Consider the following 16,678-nt stretch of genomic DNA (forward strand, 5'->3'; position numbering starts at 1 on the left):
AGGATAGTCAAGGTAAAATGGAATGCAATCATGTGGAATGCCATCTTTAATTTTATGAACATTACATCAACATTGTAAGGGGTTCGTTGAATTGTACATGTCAAATGACAAAATATAGGACCTTGACAACTCGGATGTGCTATATAGGATACATGTCGTTACCAGACCAATAAATATAGACTGTATGAATTAAGAGTTTATTTTAAGACTTTGAACGCGTTTATTGAAAATAACCTGAATAATATTTACCTTATATAACCCAGGGAAGTATACACAACGGCCATGTGTTTACAATGATCCATCGTCCAGGGATAACCGCTGAACTAAATTCAACGCTCAATTGAACCGCTCAATTAAAAAAAAAATCTATTTTTATACTTTATCCAATAAGTTACACGTTAATTTTTATTACACAGACATAGTTTGCGTACAAAAGATTTATAACATTCTAGTTAACGGTTAGATAAACATGATAAAATACATAAAAAAACAAACACACTAAAATCTACACGTTACCTTTACTTATAATTGACATTTAAAATTGTACTTTCAACACCTGGGTTACATTGTTCGGTGTCGTCAGTGATTTTTATAGGTCACATGCTCGACATTGTTAATTTGTGTATTCTATATTTCTGTTGTTGGATGTGTATAATGGTCTAAATAGGAAAAGAAAGTAAGTACAAAATTATTAATGTATAAGGTTCACTATAAGTTTTATTTCAGCTGCAAAATGTTTGTGTTTTTAAGATAATGAACTATGCATAGATTCAATTAAATTGTCTCAGTTATTGTTTTGCATATACATGTAGTACCAATTTACTGGAAGTAAAACTTTTAGACTAATATTTGATTATATTGAATTTCCTACATTTCCAAATTATATATATAACTGTATTCATAATCGTATTAGTTATGACATTATACTTTTTTGTTGTGATCGTATATTCCTAGTATGATAAGTTCTTCTCTCATTGGAATATATGTTGTGTAATTCAATACATTATACTTTTTAAACGCATCAAAAATATGTTCACAAACAACCATTATACTGTTACAGCTGTGAAAAAGATATGAGGGTTTCTTTTTCTGTTTTACGAAAATGGAATTGACCATTATTTGATTTGCCGATTCTAAAAAGATTTTGCTCCGTATAAATAATGTTATGAACAATTTTCCAGCTGATTGGATTTGCTTTCTTAGAGGACATACTTTTATTTAAAATTATCCATAAATTTTTCCATGGTAATTTCTAATTATACTGAATACTCCATTTTATTTGACAGTTTGGAACTATGGCTAAATTTCACGAATATTGGATTTATTTCGAAGACATTTCAGTTGTGATTATATTATAAGCAAACATTCACTCACCATATCTTTGAAATAAATCCTTTTTTGGAAACAAAATCTTAAATTCAACTTTCATGAATGAAATACACATTTTCTTTCAGATAATTTTTAACGAGTAGCACGTGGAAAAGTTCACTCGACCAGAAATTTAATGTAATATAAATTAAAATAATTAAAGAACGGGTTGAAGTCCTATAAAATTGAAACTGTTTATTTAATACAGGTAACTCTTGTGAGAGAAAAAATACAGATAGAATAAATACTTTATTCAAATGTTTATATATGGTGTGAGTATAAATATATAGATAGATGATAATTACTTAGTCATTTGTACAAAGATAGATGTTAATTATTTATAATGGAAGTTTTATTACTTGGCGTAGAGGTTTAAACGTATTCGGATGTGTCTACTTTTGTGTTTCAAATGTCTGGTTATGTAAATGAATGTATTTCAGTTGTTTCCTGTAATTAGTTAATACTTCAGCTTTATCATGTACATCTTTTGAATATTCATTTTATTAAATTTACTGTTTGCAAAAGTATAAATTACTCTAAATTATAGGGATTTTCTGGTAACTTAACAGAAAACCCTTGCCGTTTTTGGCACAACCTTTTGGATCTTTTGGTCCTCGATGCTGTTCAACTTTGTACTCGTTTCGGTTTTCAAACTTTTGTATCTGTGCGTCACACATAGGTCTTGTGTGGACAAAATACACTTCTGGCGTATTAAAATTTTGAACTTGTTGCCTTTTGGTGGCTGTTGTTCGTGTGATTCTTTGTCAATTGTGTTCTCCAATTTATTTATATTGTAGTCCTGTGTTGTCATTTTGATGTTATATTTCACATGGCCATAAAAGTGCGAGGTTTGGCATGCCACAAAACCAGGTTCAACCCACCATTTTTTCCTTTAAAAATGCCCTGTACCAAGTCAGGAATATGGTCACTGTTATATTATAGTTCGTTTCTGTGTGTATTACATTATAACGTTGTGTCGTTTGTTTTCTCTTATTTTTGAGTGTAAATTCACATTGCGATAAGACGTGTCACGGTACTTGTCTATCCCAAATTCATGTATTTGGTTTTGATGTTATATATATTATTCTCGTGGGATTTTGTCTATGTGTGTTACATTTTAGTGTTATGTCGTTGTTCTCCTCTTATATTTGATGCGTTTCCCTCGGTTTTAGTTTGTTATCCCGATTTTGTTTTTTGTCCATGGATTAATGAGTTTTGAACAGCGGTATACTACTGTTGCCTTTATTTATTCTTATTTGTTTCCCCCTAACAAATGAGACTGTTAAGATCGAGGGCCCTCAGTTGCTTCCCAACTTAGGGTTGACGTTACAAGTGATTATTAATAAAATGTGTTTAAAATTTAAAAAACACCATTGTTCTATGATACAGGATTACACAGTTGGAAAAATTCATTTTTTTTGGTCATACGATACACTACTGTAAAACATTTCAAAATAGCCATTTAAAGTCATAAGAATCCGCATATGTTTTTTATAACTAAATGGATAGTTTTTATTATACAACTTATGTTCATATACTTTTTTTCTGTGGAAAATTCTTTAATTTGTCCACATTTAGAAGAAGTTTACTTATTTTTAATTGCTTCCTATGCATATTTTCTCCGTATGCATAGTGACCTGAGCGTAACTCTCCTCGTAAAAATCCGGTGGTCGCAATACGCATGGATCTGTCATTAAAATAAACAGTTCTCTGATTGTACATGTTAAACACGTGCTCAATACCCATGCTTTTTGTTATTTGTTTACTATAAGGTAACAAGCGGTAAACTTCGGCTTCAAAACACGGCATTTAATGAGCAGCCATATTTGTTAAATCATAACAGACAGAGAGAAAAAAATTGACGATTATACGTTATATTTGCGTACAAAATGAGAAAATCGTGCACAGAGGACTAAGTTTATGATATATACATGCATTGGTAACAGAATTTTCACCACTCACTCATTTCATATGACTTTTATATTGGAATAAGGTGTTTTGTCCGAAAATGTAAATTTCGTGATAATTTACAGTGTATTTAGAAAATACCAAGGTCAATGCAAGATTAATCATCATCGTCAAAAATAATTTGTCTTTGATATCAAACAATCATTCTGCTTTAAGTTTTTGTGCCATTTTCAGCATTGAGAAACCATCGTCATGATTTTTTTCTGCAATTTCTTGTTGTTGATAATTAAAATTGATTTTTTTTTTCAATGTCTCGATTCTCTTTTCCGGTTGCGTACAAGTTCTTTCTTTTGTCAGCTTAGCATTTTTTATTTTCCTTTCGAAGATAATAAATTCTTCACATTGAATTTAGAGAGTCTTTATCAGAGGACCAGGCAGTTAATGACACTCCGAGTTGTTAACAGATGAACATAAAGCGATTTCTCTGGACCAACACATTGAATTGATGCATGAATTTTGTCTTCAAAGTATTTGGTACACATTTTCTTTTTCATTGATATTTTCATATATATTCAGTATTTTCAATGTGTAATTCAAAAGTAAAAAATTTCTGGCCACCTATACAAGCAAAAGAAAGACGACAGCATAACCCATGCTTTCAAGTAGAACACATTGGGATAGTCTGGCATCTAAAGGACTTTATTGTACTAAAAGTTTGCAACATATTTGTCTATTGTACCTGTAAGTTCGTCACTATATCTTGCAAATAAGTCAAAGCAAAAATTGTGTTGCAGATTTTTTTTATTCTTTTTTATTTCTTTCAAGAATGGTGTTCTGGTATTTTTTTGTAACATTATACCTGTGATTATCTACCAGATGTCGGGTTTCAAGATATATGATCCGGATCAGTATGAGTAATATTTCCGTGATACAAATATAATGCAGCTTTAAATGAAGAGCTGTCGGGTCAGTTATCAAATGATTTGCCTCAATGTCATCTGACTTTAAATCTGTCAAAGCCTCTTTGCCCAGGCAGCAGTATTCAACGCCGATGTGTCTGAGGTAGGTAATTTTTCATTGGTTAGATTTACTGGATGCATGGCATAAAATTAATTTTTTGATAATACATTCTCGGCACCACGTGCCTTTAAGTCTACGTAGGGTTATCTTAACATACTTTTCAATTGTCCGTTACACAGAATAATACACCTTACCTGTCGATACAACATGTACTTGTTACGAGTAAATAATATGCATAATTTTCATACACAATAGAGAAAACATAATACATAAAAGGAGTTAAGAGCAATATGGACATGATAATGTATTCTGTATTGAAGAGATCATTACGCTGGCCTGACCACGCAAAAATATATTTATATACGAAGTGTCACACATAGTAGAAAAGGTTGCATTTTTCGTATTTGGTTTTATAAATTTGAACAAAAAATGCATTTCTTGTTTTATTATATTGAAAATCATCGATTTACTTTTCTTTCTGATACTCGTTTCCAGTTTTTGTAATTTTCGATTCTTTGTTTTGATTTCAATAGTAATAGATAAATGGTGCGACATTTAAGCAAGTTGTGCATTTGCATTTATAATTTTACATGAATTTTACATGAATTGTTCGTCTTATCTATGCGTTAACATTTTCAGAAACACATTTATGAATTAATTGTATTTAAGTTCCGAATTACAAGCACTCGTAATATGAACGGTTATCGAAAGGATTTTTTTAGATTTAAGTTTTCTTTTGTTTCTAGTTTTCTTTTTTTTTTTATTAAAATGTGTAGAATTTTGATTACAAGGATTTAATCAATAGAAGTTACGGTCAGCTTGTTACTTTCGGGTTTTTTTCAGGGTTGCTGAATTTGTTTTTTGCATGTCAAATACATGTACCTTATATTTTTACTCACACAGTATGGAACTAAGTGCGAATAAAGAAGCGATGATAGATTCAGACACAACAGAAATAAAAAGAGTATCATTAGCTGATTATGATGATGTTATTTCAATCAGATCTGCTGTTCATGGCGGCTTTGATTATCTTCCATACAAGTACAAATCCCTTATAACACAGTCTCACAACGAAGGATATGCGACAATTATCAATGAAAAATTTGTAAGTATTATTTTACTTCATTATTATTGGATTTTTATTTTTTTTTTTATGAAAAGACGATAGCAATTTGGAACTGCAAAACGAATACTTTACGTTGAAGAAAACACACAACTAGGTAAAAAGAAAAAAATGTTATTTAGACAAAACAAAATGAACAGTGTACGCTGATTGAGAATAGTAAAACCAAGAATGGCTAAATCTAAACTTCAAAAAGAATTTTGAAATTAAAAAATCACAAAAATGATTAATAAAGGAGATATTGTCATACAGCAATGTATTCAAGCTTACTTGATTGCATTAACTTTTGCCCATAAACATTAGTTAGAAGACAAAAATTGTAAAGAAAGTGATAATGATAAAAAAAAACTTTACTTTAAATAAGTGCATTAGATTGAAAAAATGGCCATCCTATATTAAATCTTAATGCACATCATAGGAAGAAACACAATACATTATGCCTGTACATAGACCGAATAATCTGTCTCTTCGTGTGTGACTGAGCTTTTGATTTTGCTTTATACTTTGATTTGACTACTAAATATTAAGATTATTTTCGTAAACTATATTACATCAACATTGTTTCTAACGCAGTGGTTCCTTTAAACAGTCAATGTTTTTGTTGCTTTGTTGGTCCTTTATATATTAATTATATACATTGTAGGTGGCGTTTTGCATAGTTTCAAAAGTGGATGGAGGCGCAACCGTTGTTACCAGAGCAAGTCGGGTCCACAAACAATATGAAGGTCGTGGTTTATACAAAGCTCTTACGTTATTTATGCAAAAACATGTATTCAGTGATGGAACTGTTACAAATGATGCTGTCGTTTATAACGCTAATAATCAGTCGATGTTGGATAAGACATCAAAGGGAGAATTGACGTTATTAATGAAAAGGGTGTGTATACCAATGATAAAATATGATACATTAATTAAAAAGATACACATTAAGGTTAAAAAAAAACAATAAATGAAATAATCACATAACCTCTGAATAGAGTGAGACGTGGTGCAAATGTTTAAAGATGAACAAATTTCAACTAGATTCTACATTAAAAAAACACTAAGAGTGGAGTTCGATTATTTAGATATGTAAATAACGTAATGATTTCATACATGAATCAAGAACATCTATGCCGTCTTGTTAAGCAATATTTGTAAAATATATTTTTTTAAAATAACCCCTTTTCTTTATTACCCATAAGCGCATACTTTGTTCGATACATCACATTTTTCTCAAAGGTAAGGATAACCGAAACTATTTACAAAACCCGGAATAAAAAACTATTATAAAAATGAAATATGCAAACTTGATAAACAAAATAAAAAGACAAGCAAGTCGGGTCCACAAACACAAAGGAAATATCAAAATACGGAAGATAAAATATGGGAAGGGTAAAATATGGACACAAAAGACAGAAACATTCGGGCTAGCCTGTACCAAGTTAGTCTGGTGCTGATAAATATATATTTATATTCAAGTCCTATAAAGAATAGCATCCCAGGAAATCTTAATATTAAGTAGTCAAATCAAAGTATAAAGGAAAAAAATCTTTCACTCTCTAAAAGAGGGACGAAAGATACCAAAGGGACAGTCAAACTCATAAATCTAAAACAAACTGACAACGCCATGGCTAAAAATGAAAAAGACAAACAGAAAAACAATAGTACACATGACACAACATAGAAAACTAAAGAATAAACAACACGAACCCCATGTATGAAACGTAATATTACAAACACTGAGTCGTTGGAGTTGTTCGTAGAACTATAGAATTAGAGGCACTTCAATGGTTTTAATTACACAAATTTTTTGAATTTCTAGACCAGAATAATTCCATAAGAATTGTAAAATATCTAAAACGTGAAATATTATTATAAATCTACTTTCTAACGACATTTTCTTTCAAATATGTTATGCATAGAATTTTACAAGAGGTTTAACATATAAAGTAGATGAATATCCTTCGATTTTAGTTCATTTATGACTTTGCATATACTTGTTTAGTGCATATATAATGTTTGAATTTTCCGGCTCTCTTGTTATATACTTGATGATCGTACGTATTTTTGTTGCAGAACGTAATTGGTTACAAGATAGATAGTGATAAGATGACAAATATTACACAGATACCACTTACATCAGAAAATACTCGTATTTTGTATGAAGTGGATCTTATATCAGCTTTTAAGTCTAGAAGTGTATGTTCTTCTCTGTTCCCAGAGGAGCGAATCATATGTCATTTTGTACCATATAGACTAACAGAACGAAACATACCACTTATCTTTTCGGAAGTATCTCTTATTGTGGGAACTGGTGAACCTGAGTTGAGTTTTATTACTTGTGGAACTTACTATCGTTCTGAAAATGGCCATACCTACATCCTTGAAGTGTATGGAAACTGCAGTTATATGAGAGACCATTTGGTACTTCATTTTAAACACGCATTACAGCACTGCCCCGCAGAAATAGATATCCTAATAATGTGCAAAGAAAATGATGCTGAAAAAATAAACAATGAAATAAAAGAATTTCAACTCAGTTATATGGTTGTCGACTTCAAAACCGTGTTCTTGGTTGAAAAGAACATTAAGTAAGACAATAATAAAAATGTTAGCAATAGGAAAAATATGGTTGTAAAAATGTCACTCAATGATTACAAATTGCGTTTATATAATATTTAAAAATATATTTATTTTTGTTTATGGTTCTCCAGTCTCTTTTTCTATCTTGTTTGTGGTTAAACTATTATCCCTGATACCATATATATTCCGTTTACTTACAAGATTATGAAATTTTGTTGGACGGGCAATCATTATGTATCACACATCTTCGACATACTATGAATTCGTGACGGATAATCATTCGCTCGAGTAAATTGGAAACAGCTGGTCAATAAGCTTTTGATAATGTTCCTTCCCCTTCTGTCACTAAATAGTTGAACTGTGTTTGTGTTGTTTAAATGTGTTGGTTTTTTTTTTGTTATTGGGGGACCCAATGAAATTGTGATCTATTGGTCTTATTGCAAACATAATAACACATTATCTGCTGTTCAATTTTATAAATTTGCATAGATTTATGTTTGAACTTCTGTATGCAAAGTATGCTAGATAGTTATCAAAAGTACCAGGATTATAATTTTATACGCCAGACGCGCGTTTCGTCTACATAAGACTCATCAGTGACGCTCAGATCAAAATAGTTAAAAAGCCAAACAAATACAAAGTTGAAGAGCATTGAGGACCTTAATGAGAGGCTCTTTTGGGGATTATATCAAGTTATTGTCGATTACTGTCAATTCAGATATCTTTGTGTGCATTTATTTTTTGCTATTTTTGAAAAGTGAACAAGAATGCAAGACCAGTTAATGCAATATCGGTAAATTTGGCACACACGATAAACTGTCGAAATCTACAATTCGATTACTTATATTTGCGAAAACTATTCTAAGTGTTATACGCATTAATAAAATAAACGCACATATTTTTAATTTACGACTATATTTTTTTTATTTCCATTGTCTTACTTATAATAAATTAAAAATTATCAAAACGCATTAATTTTTATTTTTTTAGTTAAATCATTTTTATATTAATGTCTGATGTGAGTCGTGTATTATATAAGTTATGCCTCCTAGATGTTGAAAATATGCTGTTTTAATCCACTATTTTCTACATAGTAAACAACTTTAGATCAAAGTACGACTTTCGATACGGAGTCTTGGCTCACACAAATCAAGCTATAAAAGGCCACACAATAACCAATGTAAAAGAATTCAAACAGGAATACCAATGGTCTTATCTATTTAGAAATGAGAAATGAGAAACACTATTGAACCAAACCAACAAACGACAACCACTAAACAACGGGCTTCTTTTAAAGTCCTTTTAAAGACTTATTTTGCTGCAGGTTTCAAGAATGAGAAGACGACTATCATCAAATGGATACAATTTGTTCCTTATTTGTATACTTTGAACATATAGTGCCTCTGACTTCTAGTCACACAATTGTACGTACTAGTTGAAAATCTTTAGATATCTTCCTTCGATTAATTATTTATTTACATATATAAATTTTAAAATTGTGTTTATGATTTGTCCCTTAAATGTTAAATTTACTCTGAAATGCTACTTCTCTACCATTTCATTATCTTATTTGTTATAAACAATTTTGTTTTCTGTTTATTGCATTCTTTTTTAATAATTTTTTTTATAGACGGCTTGAAGTCAAAACGACTAACCATTATGATAGTTCTTAAATAAAAGCACATCTATAATACTGTTATCTATATTAGAAATAAATCATTAATTATCCTGGCTTTTAATGAAAGGTAATGATAAATGTTACCTTACATATACTATACATAGATACGATTATAAATAAATAAAAGCAACAGTAGTTTACTTCTTGTTTATTCTTTAGTTTTCTATGTTGTGTCATGTGTACTATTGTTTGTCTGTTTGTCTTTTTCATTTTTAGCCATGGCGTTGTCAGTTTGTTTCAGATTTATGAGTTTATGTGTCCCTTTGGTATCTTTCATCCCTCTTTCACTTCTGTTCAAAAGTCATAAATAGATTGAGAGAAAACTAATTCGGGTTACAAACTAAAACCGAGAGAAACACGTCAACTTAACGAGGGAAACAGCAGAACAACAATAAAAATTACTTGAAACAAAAACAAACACCAACATACATAGAGGCTATTTGATAACAACTGACACATCCTGGTCCAGGTACAAAGCATTTTAAAAAAGAATTCTGTGAGTTGAACCTAGTTTTATAGCTAGCCAAACCTCAAACTTATTTGGCAATGTTTCAAAATATCGCTTAAATGACAACACTACGTGACAGGAATACAGTACAAACAATCTCAAAAACATTCCTCACAGAGAAACGCATAAATAAATAATGTATTAAATAGAACATTTATTTAGTTACATTTACACGACAGAATAACATTTAACATCTTTCATTAACGACAGCGCATGACTCCACTAACAGCGACGTATAATCCCTCTATTTAGGTACATATATTCTAATAGTTATTCTTATCACTTCAGTAATAAAATATGTTTACATTATGTCCAACGAATTTGTTTTGAAACATTCCATTGGTTTTGTAGGAATACGTATGTGATGACAGATCCAGTGATGATCGATTCAGAACAGAGAGAAGTGAGGAGAGTAAACGACGCTGATTACGATGACGTAGTGTCAATCAGATCTTCTGTTTACGATGGATATGATTATCTCCCTTTTCAGTTCAAATCATTAATCAACCATCCAGACAACGAAGGATATGCTACAATTGTGAATGGACAATTTGTAAGTTATAATTTAAGTGTCAAGTAAAAGCTTCATTTAAAAGACAAATCAATTTTTCATATAGTTTTTTTTTTAATTTAAGAAGACGAAATAAGGAAAATAGTAAATTAAAATCTGCATTGAGAATAATGGTTTTTTTCAGCGATATACCTGAAATATAATCATTTTAAAAATCTATAGTGACACCTGATGATTGAGAAAGATTAGCATTCAAAGTTCTAGTTAAATGTAATTATATAGATGAGGAACAATCAGGATTAAGACTGTTGTTCAAATTAATAGTTCTTGTCATCAATGAGAAGAGTTTTATATATATTATTGAAGCTACAAATTAGGAGTATAAAATATAATGTATGTTTAAAGGCAACAGTAGTATACCGTTGTTCGAAATTAATAAACCGATTGGGGAATAAAAACAAATCCGGGTGTATTAATTTCCTGTTTCATCGTATGGTGTTTTCATTTCTTAACTGATACTTGATAATAAAATACGAAGTTTATGTACAAGGATAAGCTCCTTGTTAAGGAACTACCTCAAACAAAAAACAAAATTTTTTTTTTTTAATTTAGCAAAACCAACCTTTCCACAGATAATACAACCGAGGCATTTCTTTTTAACTTTTTACATATTTCATTGACAGCAACTTTAACATGACATGTCCATACTAATGTGCTAGCTACTAGACTGTGGTACCGACTGATTAGTTACAAAGATACAGAACTTATATTTTAATGCGTTACGTCAAGACTCACAAAGGGAACTCGAATAAATCCAGTTATTTTAAAAACAGTTTAAAATTATTCAAAAAAGACATTCGCATTTTAATTGGTTACTAATTATTGTACGCGTACCAATGCGTTGATACTTAAAGGGGCGGTAACATTTGAATGTTCTTCCTTGTTAGAAAATAGATATATTCAACTACAAAATATCTAGTTCTATGTTTAGTCTAATTAAAGTTTTTTTTATATAAAAATTGTCAGTAAATAATAGTCTAATGTGGTAAAAATCGACATCACAGAACATTTATATTTTTTAAAACTATATGCGCTATTCCACAAGTAAAATTATGTACTTTGATCGTATCTTCCTTTTTTTCAATAACTTAATATAAGCCAGTTTATGATATGGTTATTTTGGGCAGGCGTTTAGATGGTTGTAGTGGATATAGTGATACCAATTTATGTAGCTATTTCCTAAAACATTTTTTCAACAGACCCCTTAACTGTTTCAGTACAATTGGGCACATTAAGAGACTGTACGAGTATTATGTAAGTTTTCGTGAAGGATGTCTTTTATCTGCATTAATATTTGTTTTATCTGTGGAAATCATGGCTTCAAGATTAAGAAGCAATACTGATTTTAAAGGTATCAAAATCAAATTAGATTGCAAAAGTCATACTATAAAAATTTCACAACTAGCAGATGATACTACTTTATTTTGTTGTTTTAAATATGACATTCAAGTAACTATGAACGAAATTGAAATATGTGTTTCTTATTCACGATTGAAATTTAACAGAAATAAAACAGAGGGGTGATGTGTAGGAAGCTTAAATCATGTAACGACAAAATAGAGGGAGTCAACTGGATCAATAGACCAGTAAAAACCTTTGGCATATACTTTGGGTATTGTAGGGAGGAATGTGAAAAACTAAATTGGAAAAATAAAATTGAAAAGATGAATAAACTATTTTGTTCTTGGAAACAAAGAAATCTTACTATTTTTGGAAAAATTCTGATAATCAAAACACTTATTGTGCCTATTTTCACTTTTGTGGGATTTGCCTGCATAGTTCCAGAGAAAAATTTGAAAGAAATGGGAAAAAAACTTGTTTTTAAATTTGTTTGAGATAATGTAAAAAGAAATTCAATTATTGGTCCATATGAAAAGGGGGATTGGATATGATAGATATAAAAATTTATTTCACTGCTTTAAAATCTATGTGGGTTAAAAGACTAGTAACTGACTGTGAAAAAGGTTGTAATTTTGGGTAAAATATAATAATGTATAAATTTTTATTCAGACATTTAAAAGGAAAAAAAACTTACGATTTTTAGATGGAATTACTACAACATATTCTACCCGGACCTGGTTGGAGGATATGAAATCTTCACTTTAGTTTACAAATGCCAGGTGTGATGTTACTATGATGCTATAAACATAAAGTGTAAATTTTACTCGCGTTGGCAAAACTTAATATGTGATAAAGCTGTTTGTTTTGCTCATACATCGTTGTCAATATAATGGAATTGTTTGCGACTATATCAAGTTAGGAATATAATAATTGTAATCCATTCGAGTTTTTATTTATATTAATAGTCATGTCTCTATCGGGTCAAAGCATTATTCGAAGGTTATCCCGATGGTTACTTAGATGGCGTCTAGTCTGAAATACACATGAAATACTGGTACATTATAAATAATTCATTTATCATTAAAAGAGGAGCGAAAGGTACCAGAGGGACAGTCAAACTCATAAATCGACAATAAACTGACAACGCCATGGCTAAAAATGAAAAGGACAAATAGACAAACAATAGCACACATGATACAACATAGAAAACTAAAGAATAAACAAAACGAACCATCTTGTACATTTTGTAATTTGATGTATGTCTAAATATGTAAATAGACAGTATGAATATGTGAATCAAATCTGTGAACATGTATTTCACAGCTAATTACCCTTTAACATCTCTTTATGATAAATTCATTTTGGATAAGACTGTGAATTATATTGAATGATCAGATCTAAAATAGGATCTTTTTTGCAGTTTTTGCAGATCTGTATAAATGTATTAAAATATTAAAAATTTGAAGCCTTAAAACAAATTTGCAAAACAAGAATCTAAAATACAATACTTATATCTAACAGACAAATATCTTGGGAAGATGTAAAGGTGGTCATTTGATAATTCATATTACTATTGCATTTTCGAAGTCAATGTCTAATTCTTGTACTTGTAGGTGGCGTTCTGTATGGTTTCCAAGGTTGATGGAGGGGAAACTATGGTGACTAGGGCAGGTCGGATCAACAAACAATTCGAAGGACATGGCATATATAAAGCACTTAAATCATTTATTAAACAACGACAATGCAATGGTACCGTGTGTAATCATGCTTATATTGCAACTGACACAAATCAAATGATTTCGGGCGCGATTTCTAGAGGGGAACTTGCTGTGTTGGAGAAGAAAGTAGGTTATTGATATTTTTATGAACAGGAACTATTAAGATAGAATTCAATATTGGGTCATATAAGCTATCACTGCCAACTTTCGTTTGTCGTCAACCATAGGTTTTAACATTATTGTCAATTTTCTCTTCTGAAACCACTTAACCATTTTTAACTAAACTGGGTCGAAATTATCATCGATGTATCTTTAATATATGTGTTAAACCAATCAACTAATACACACTGCTTACATAAAGGATAATGGTAAAACGTAAGAAAATGTATGATATCTTCAAACCATAAAAGACACAGAATATATGACGGTTTTGTGATGTTCACATTGTCAAGATCTGCCTACGTTACATTTATCAGACGTAGCCTTGTGTCTGTTATTGCATTAATCGACTGGCCGTGCAAGGGCTGTATAGCCAGTAAAGGTAGTTAAAAACTTCCATTTGTTGTTGCATTAAATGATGATTTTTGATCAATCTAAACATTTTAAAAATTATGATAGGAAGAAATGGTAAATTGATAATTATAAAAGAGGGACGAAAGATACCAAAGGGACAGTCAAACTCATAAATCTAAAACAAACTGACAACGCCATGGCTAAAAATAAAAAAGACAAACAGAAAAACAATAGTACACACGACACAACATAGAAAACTAAAGAATAAACAACACGAACCCCACCAAAAACTAGGGGTGATCTCAGGTGCTCCGGAAGGGTAAGCAGATCCTGCTCCACATGTGGCACCCGTCGTGTTGCTTAAGTGATTACAAATCCGGTAAATAGTCTAATTCGGTAGGTCATATTCATGAAAGGGAAGGGGATTGTAGTTACGACGTAAGGAACATATCCGATATCATAACCGATATATAACTAATAACTTATCCGATATATAACTAATAACATATCCGATATATAACTAATAACTAATATAATTACTTACAACCGCTTCATTTGAACTTTGTTGGGTAGTTGTCTCATTGGAAATTATACCACATCTGCTTATTTTTATGACAAAAAACAGTAAAGCTTTTTAAAAGATGCATGCACTTACTGATAACTTCTAGTAGTTCAAAATACTTTTCCGCCTGATAAATGAAGGTGTTGTAAAAATAAAATACGGGACGTATCATTAAATTTTGTAATTAACTGGCAATAACATTAACGGTACCAATTTTCCTGCAGCAGATGCGCATTTCGACAATGCATGTCTCTTCAGTGATGCTCGTGGCCTAAATATTTGAAAACCAAAGCTTATATAAAAGATGAAGAGCTATAATCCAAAATGATCTTAAACACCATAACTCATTACTATCAATTACGTGCATTGTCATAATGTACACTTAATATAAAAAAAATGTATCGAGACATGATAACGAACAAAGATTCAAACAAATTCGGTCTGTAAAATGAAAGTTTTAAGTTTCTGTCCTAAAAAAAAACACTCAAATATTATAAAGCAGATGAGGTTAAACATAATTCATATAGCCGTCTACAGTACGTCCAGAAACAAAAGCGGTCTTTCATGTTTAACTACAGTATAACTTTCTAAATGTGACGACATTACAGTTTTGAGATATAACTTTTGGTTATTTTCATTACAGAACACTGTTTTCTATAAGCCCGAGCATGATTTAAGAGCTCTCATAGAAGTTATGGACTCACCAAAATATTCTCGTATAATGTCACCGGAGGATATGGAAGATGTTTTTCAATCTAATGATACATGCATAAAACTATTTCCAGAGGCGAGAATAATGTGTAATATAGTGTCGTATAGACTTAAAAAATCAAATATTCCATTGATTTTTTCGGACCTAACCTTAATAGTCGGAACTTATGATTCCGAATGGCAACTTATCACGTGTGGATCATATTCCAAATGTGAAAAAGGGCATGTTTATGAATTGTATGTTTATGGAAATAGCTGTTTCATGAGTGAACATGTAACTATACATTTGAAAAATATTTTGAAATACTGCAACAGCGAGTTAGAACTGCTTTTACATTATAATGAAAAACAAGCCAAGGTATTTGATACTGAAATGAAGAAATGTCAATTCATTGAATTAAATGGCTCGTGGAAATCGGAATATCTGCTTGAAAGCAAATTGAAGTAAAAATGTTGCATCCGAAACTAAAGATTAAAAAAAGGAGAAAATAGAATAAAATTTATCTCAGTACTTCTCAAATTTGCTGCATTAGAGTTGATTACATTTACTTTAATAAAACATTGCATTGCTTTAGTTACCTTTTCTCTTATTTTATTTTAATCTAACGAATCTTCATCTTGGTGACACTTAGATGTCGCCACAGTCAAATAGTCCCAACATTTCCAACCGGATATATATATTTTGAAAAACCTTATTCTGAAGTGAAAAAAAAATCTAGTTAAAATAATGTACATTGTAGAAGAAATGAATATGAGTTTGACGCCGAGTGTTTATAGTATCTTTAATTCCTCCATCGAACAAAGTAGTGTATATAGCAAAACCATTTAAACAAATATATCAACATCCAATGTATATTCAAAAATGGGTGGTGGGGACAAAAAAAAACTGACTGAATCAAATGCTCGACTTGTAAACCCACAGAACAAGTGGAAAACAATTATCATATTCCTGACTTGGTATATGCATTTTCCGAAGAAAATGTTGGGTTATAGGGTTTTTTCAGTATCTCTAAGTAAATTGTTTGCAACGAATCTTGATAAAATATGAAATAAGGTTAATTTCAAACTCCCTAATTTAAGGACAAGATCATA

At 30.6% G+C, this 16,678-nt stretch overlaps 1 protein-coding gene across 2 annotated transcripts; it reads left to right on the forward strand.

Annotated features, from left to right (window-relative positions):
* Positions 1–553: 553 nt before the first annotated feature.
* Positions 554–16,160, forward strand: LOC139529922 (uncharacterized). 2 transcript variants are annotated; one of them, XM_071325904.1, is made up of 7 exons: positions 554–676; positions 5,140–5,401; positions 6,063–6,296; positions 7,478–7,992; positions 10,522–10,723; positions 13,696–13,926; positions 15,519–16,160. In XM_071325904.1, the coding sequence occupies exons 2-7, from the start codon at positions 5,162–5,164 to the stop codon at positions 16,032–16,034; spliced, it is 1,938 nt and encodes a 645-aa protein (XP_071182005.1). In that variant the 5' UTR covers positions 554–676; positions 5,140–5,161; the 3' UTR covers positions 16,035–16,160. The 2 variants fall into 2 exon arrangements, with proteins under 2 accessions (XP_071182005.1, XP_071182006.1); XM_071325905.1 differs by having other exon boundaries at positions 5,200–5,401.
* Positions 16,161–16,678: the final 518 nt, after the last annotated feature.

This window comes from Mytilus edulis, chromosome 7, assembly GCF_963676685.1.
Source record: "Mytilus edulis chromosome 7, xbMytEdul2.2, whole genome shotgun sequence".
NCBI lineage: Eukaryota > Metazoa > Mollusca > Bivalvia > Mytilida > Mytilidae > Mytilus > Mytilus edulis.

Bases quoted from the DNA above. Each gene is read 5' to 3' on its own strand.
- LOC139529922 (XM_071325904.1), top strand. From the start codon at position 5,162: ATGTCAAATACATGTACCTTATATTTTTACTCACACAGTATGGAACTA. The intron at 10,724-13,695 runs GTAAGTTATAAT...TTGTACTTGTAG, and splicing joins CAATTGTGAATGGACAATTT to GTGGCGTTCTGTATGGTTTC. The intron at 13,927-15,518 runs GTAGGTTATTGA...TTTTCATTACAG, and splicing joins TTGCTGTGTTGGAGAAGAAA to AACACTGTTTTCTATAAGCC.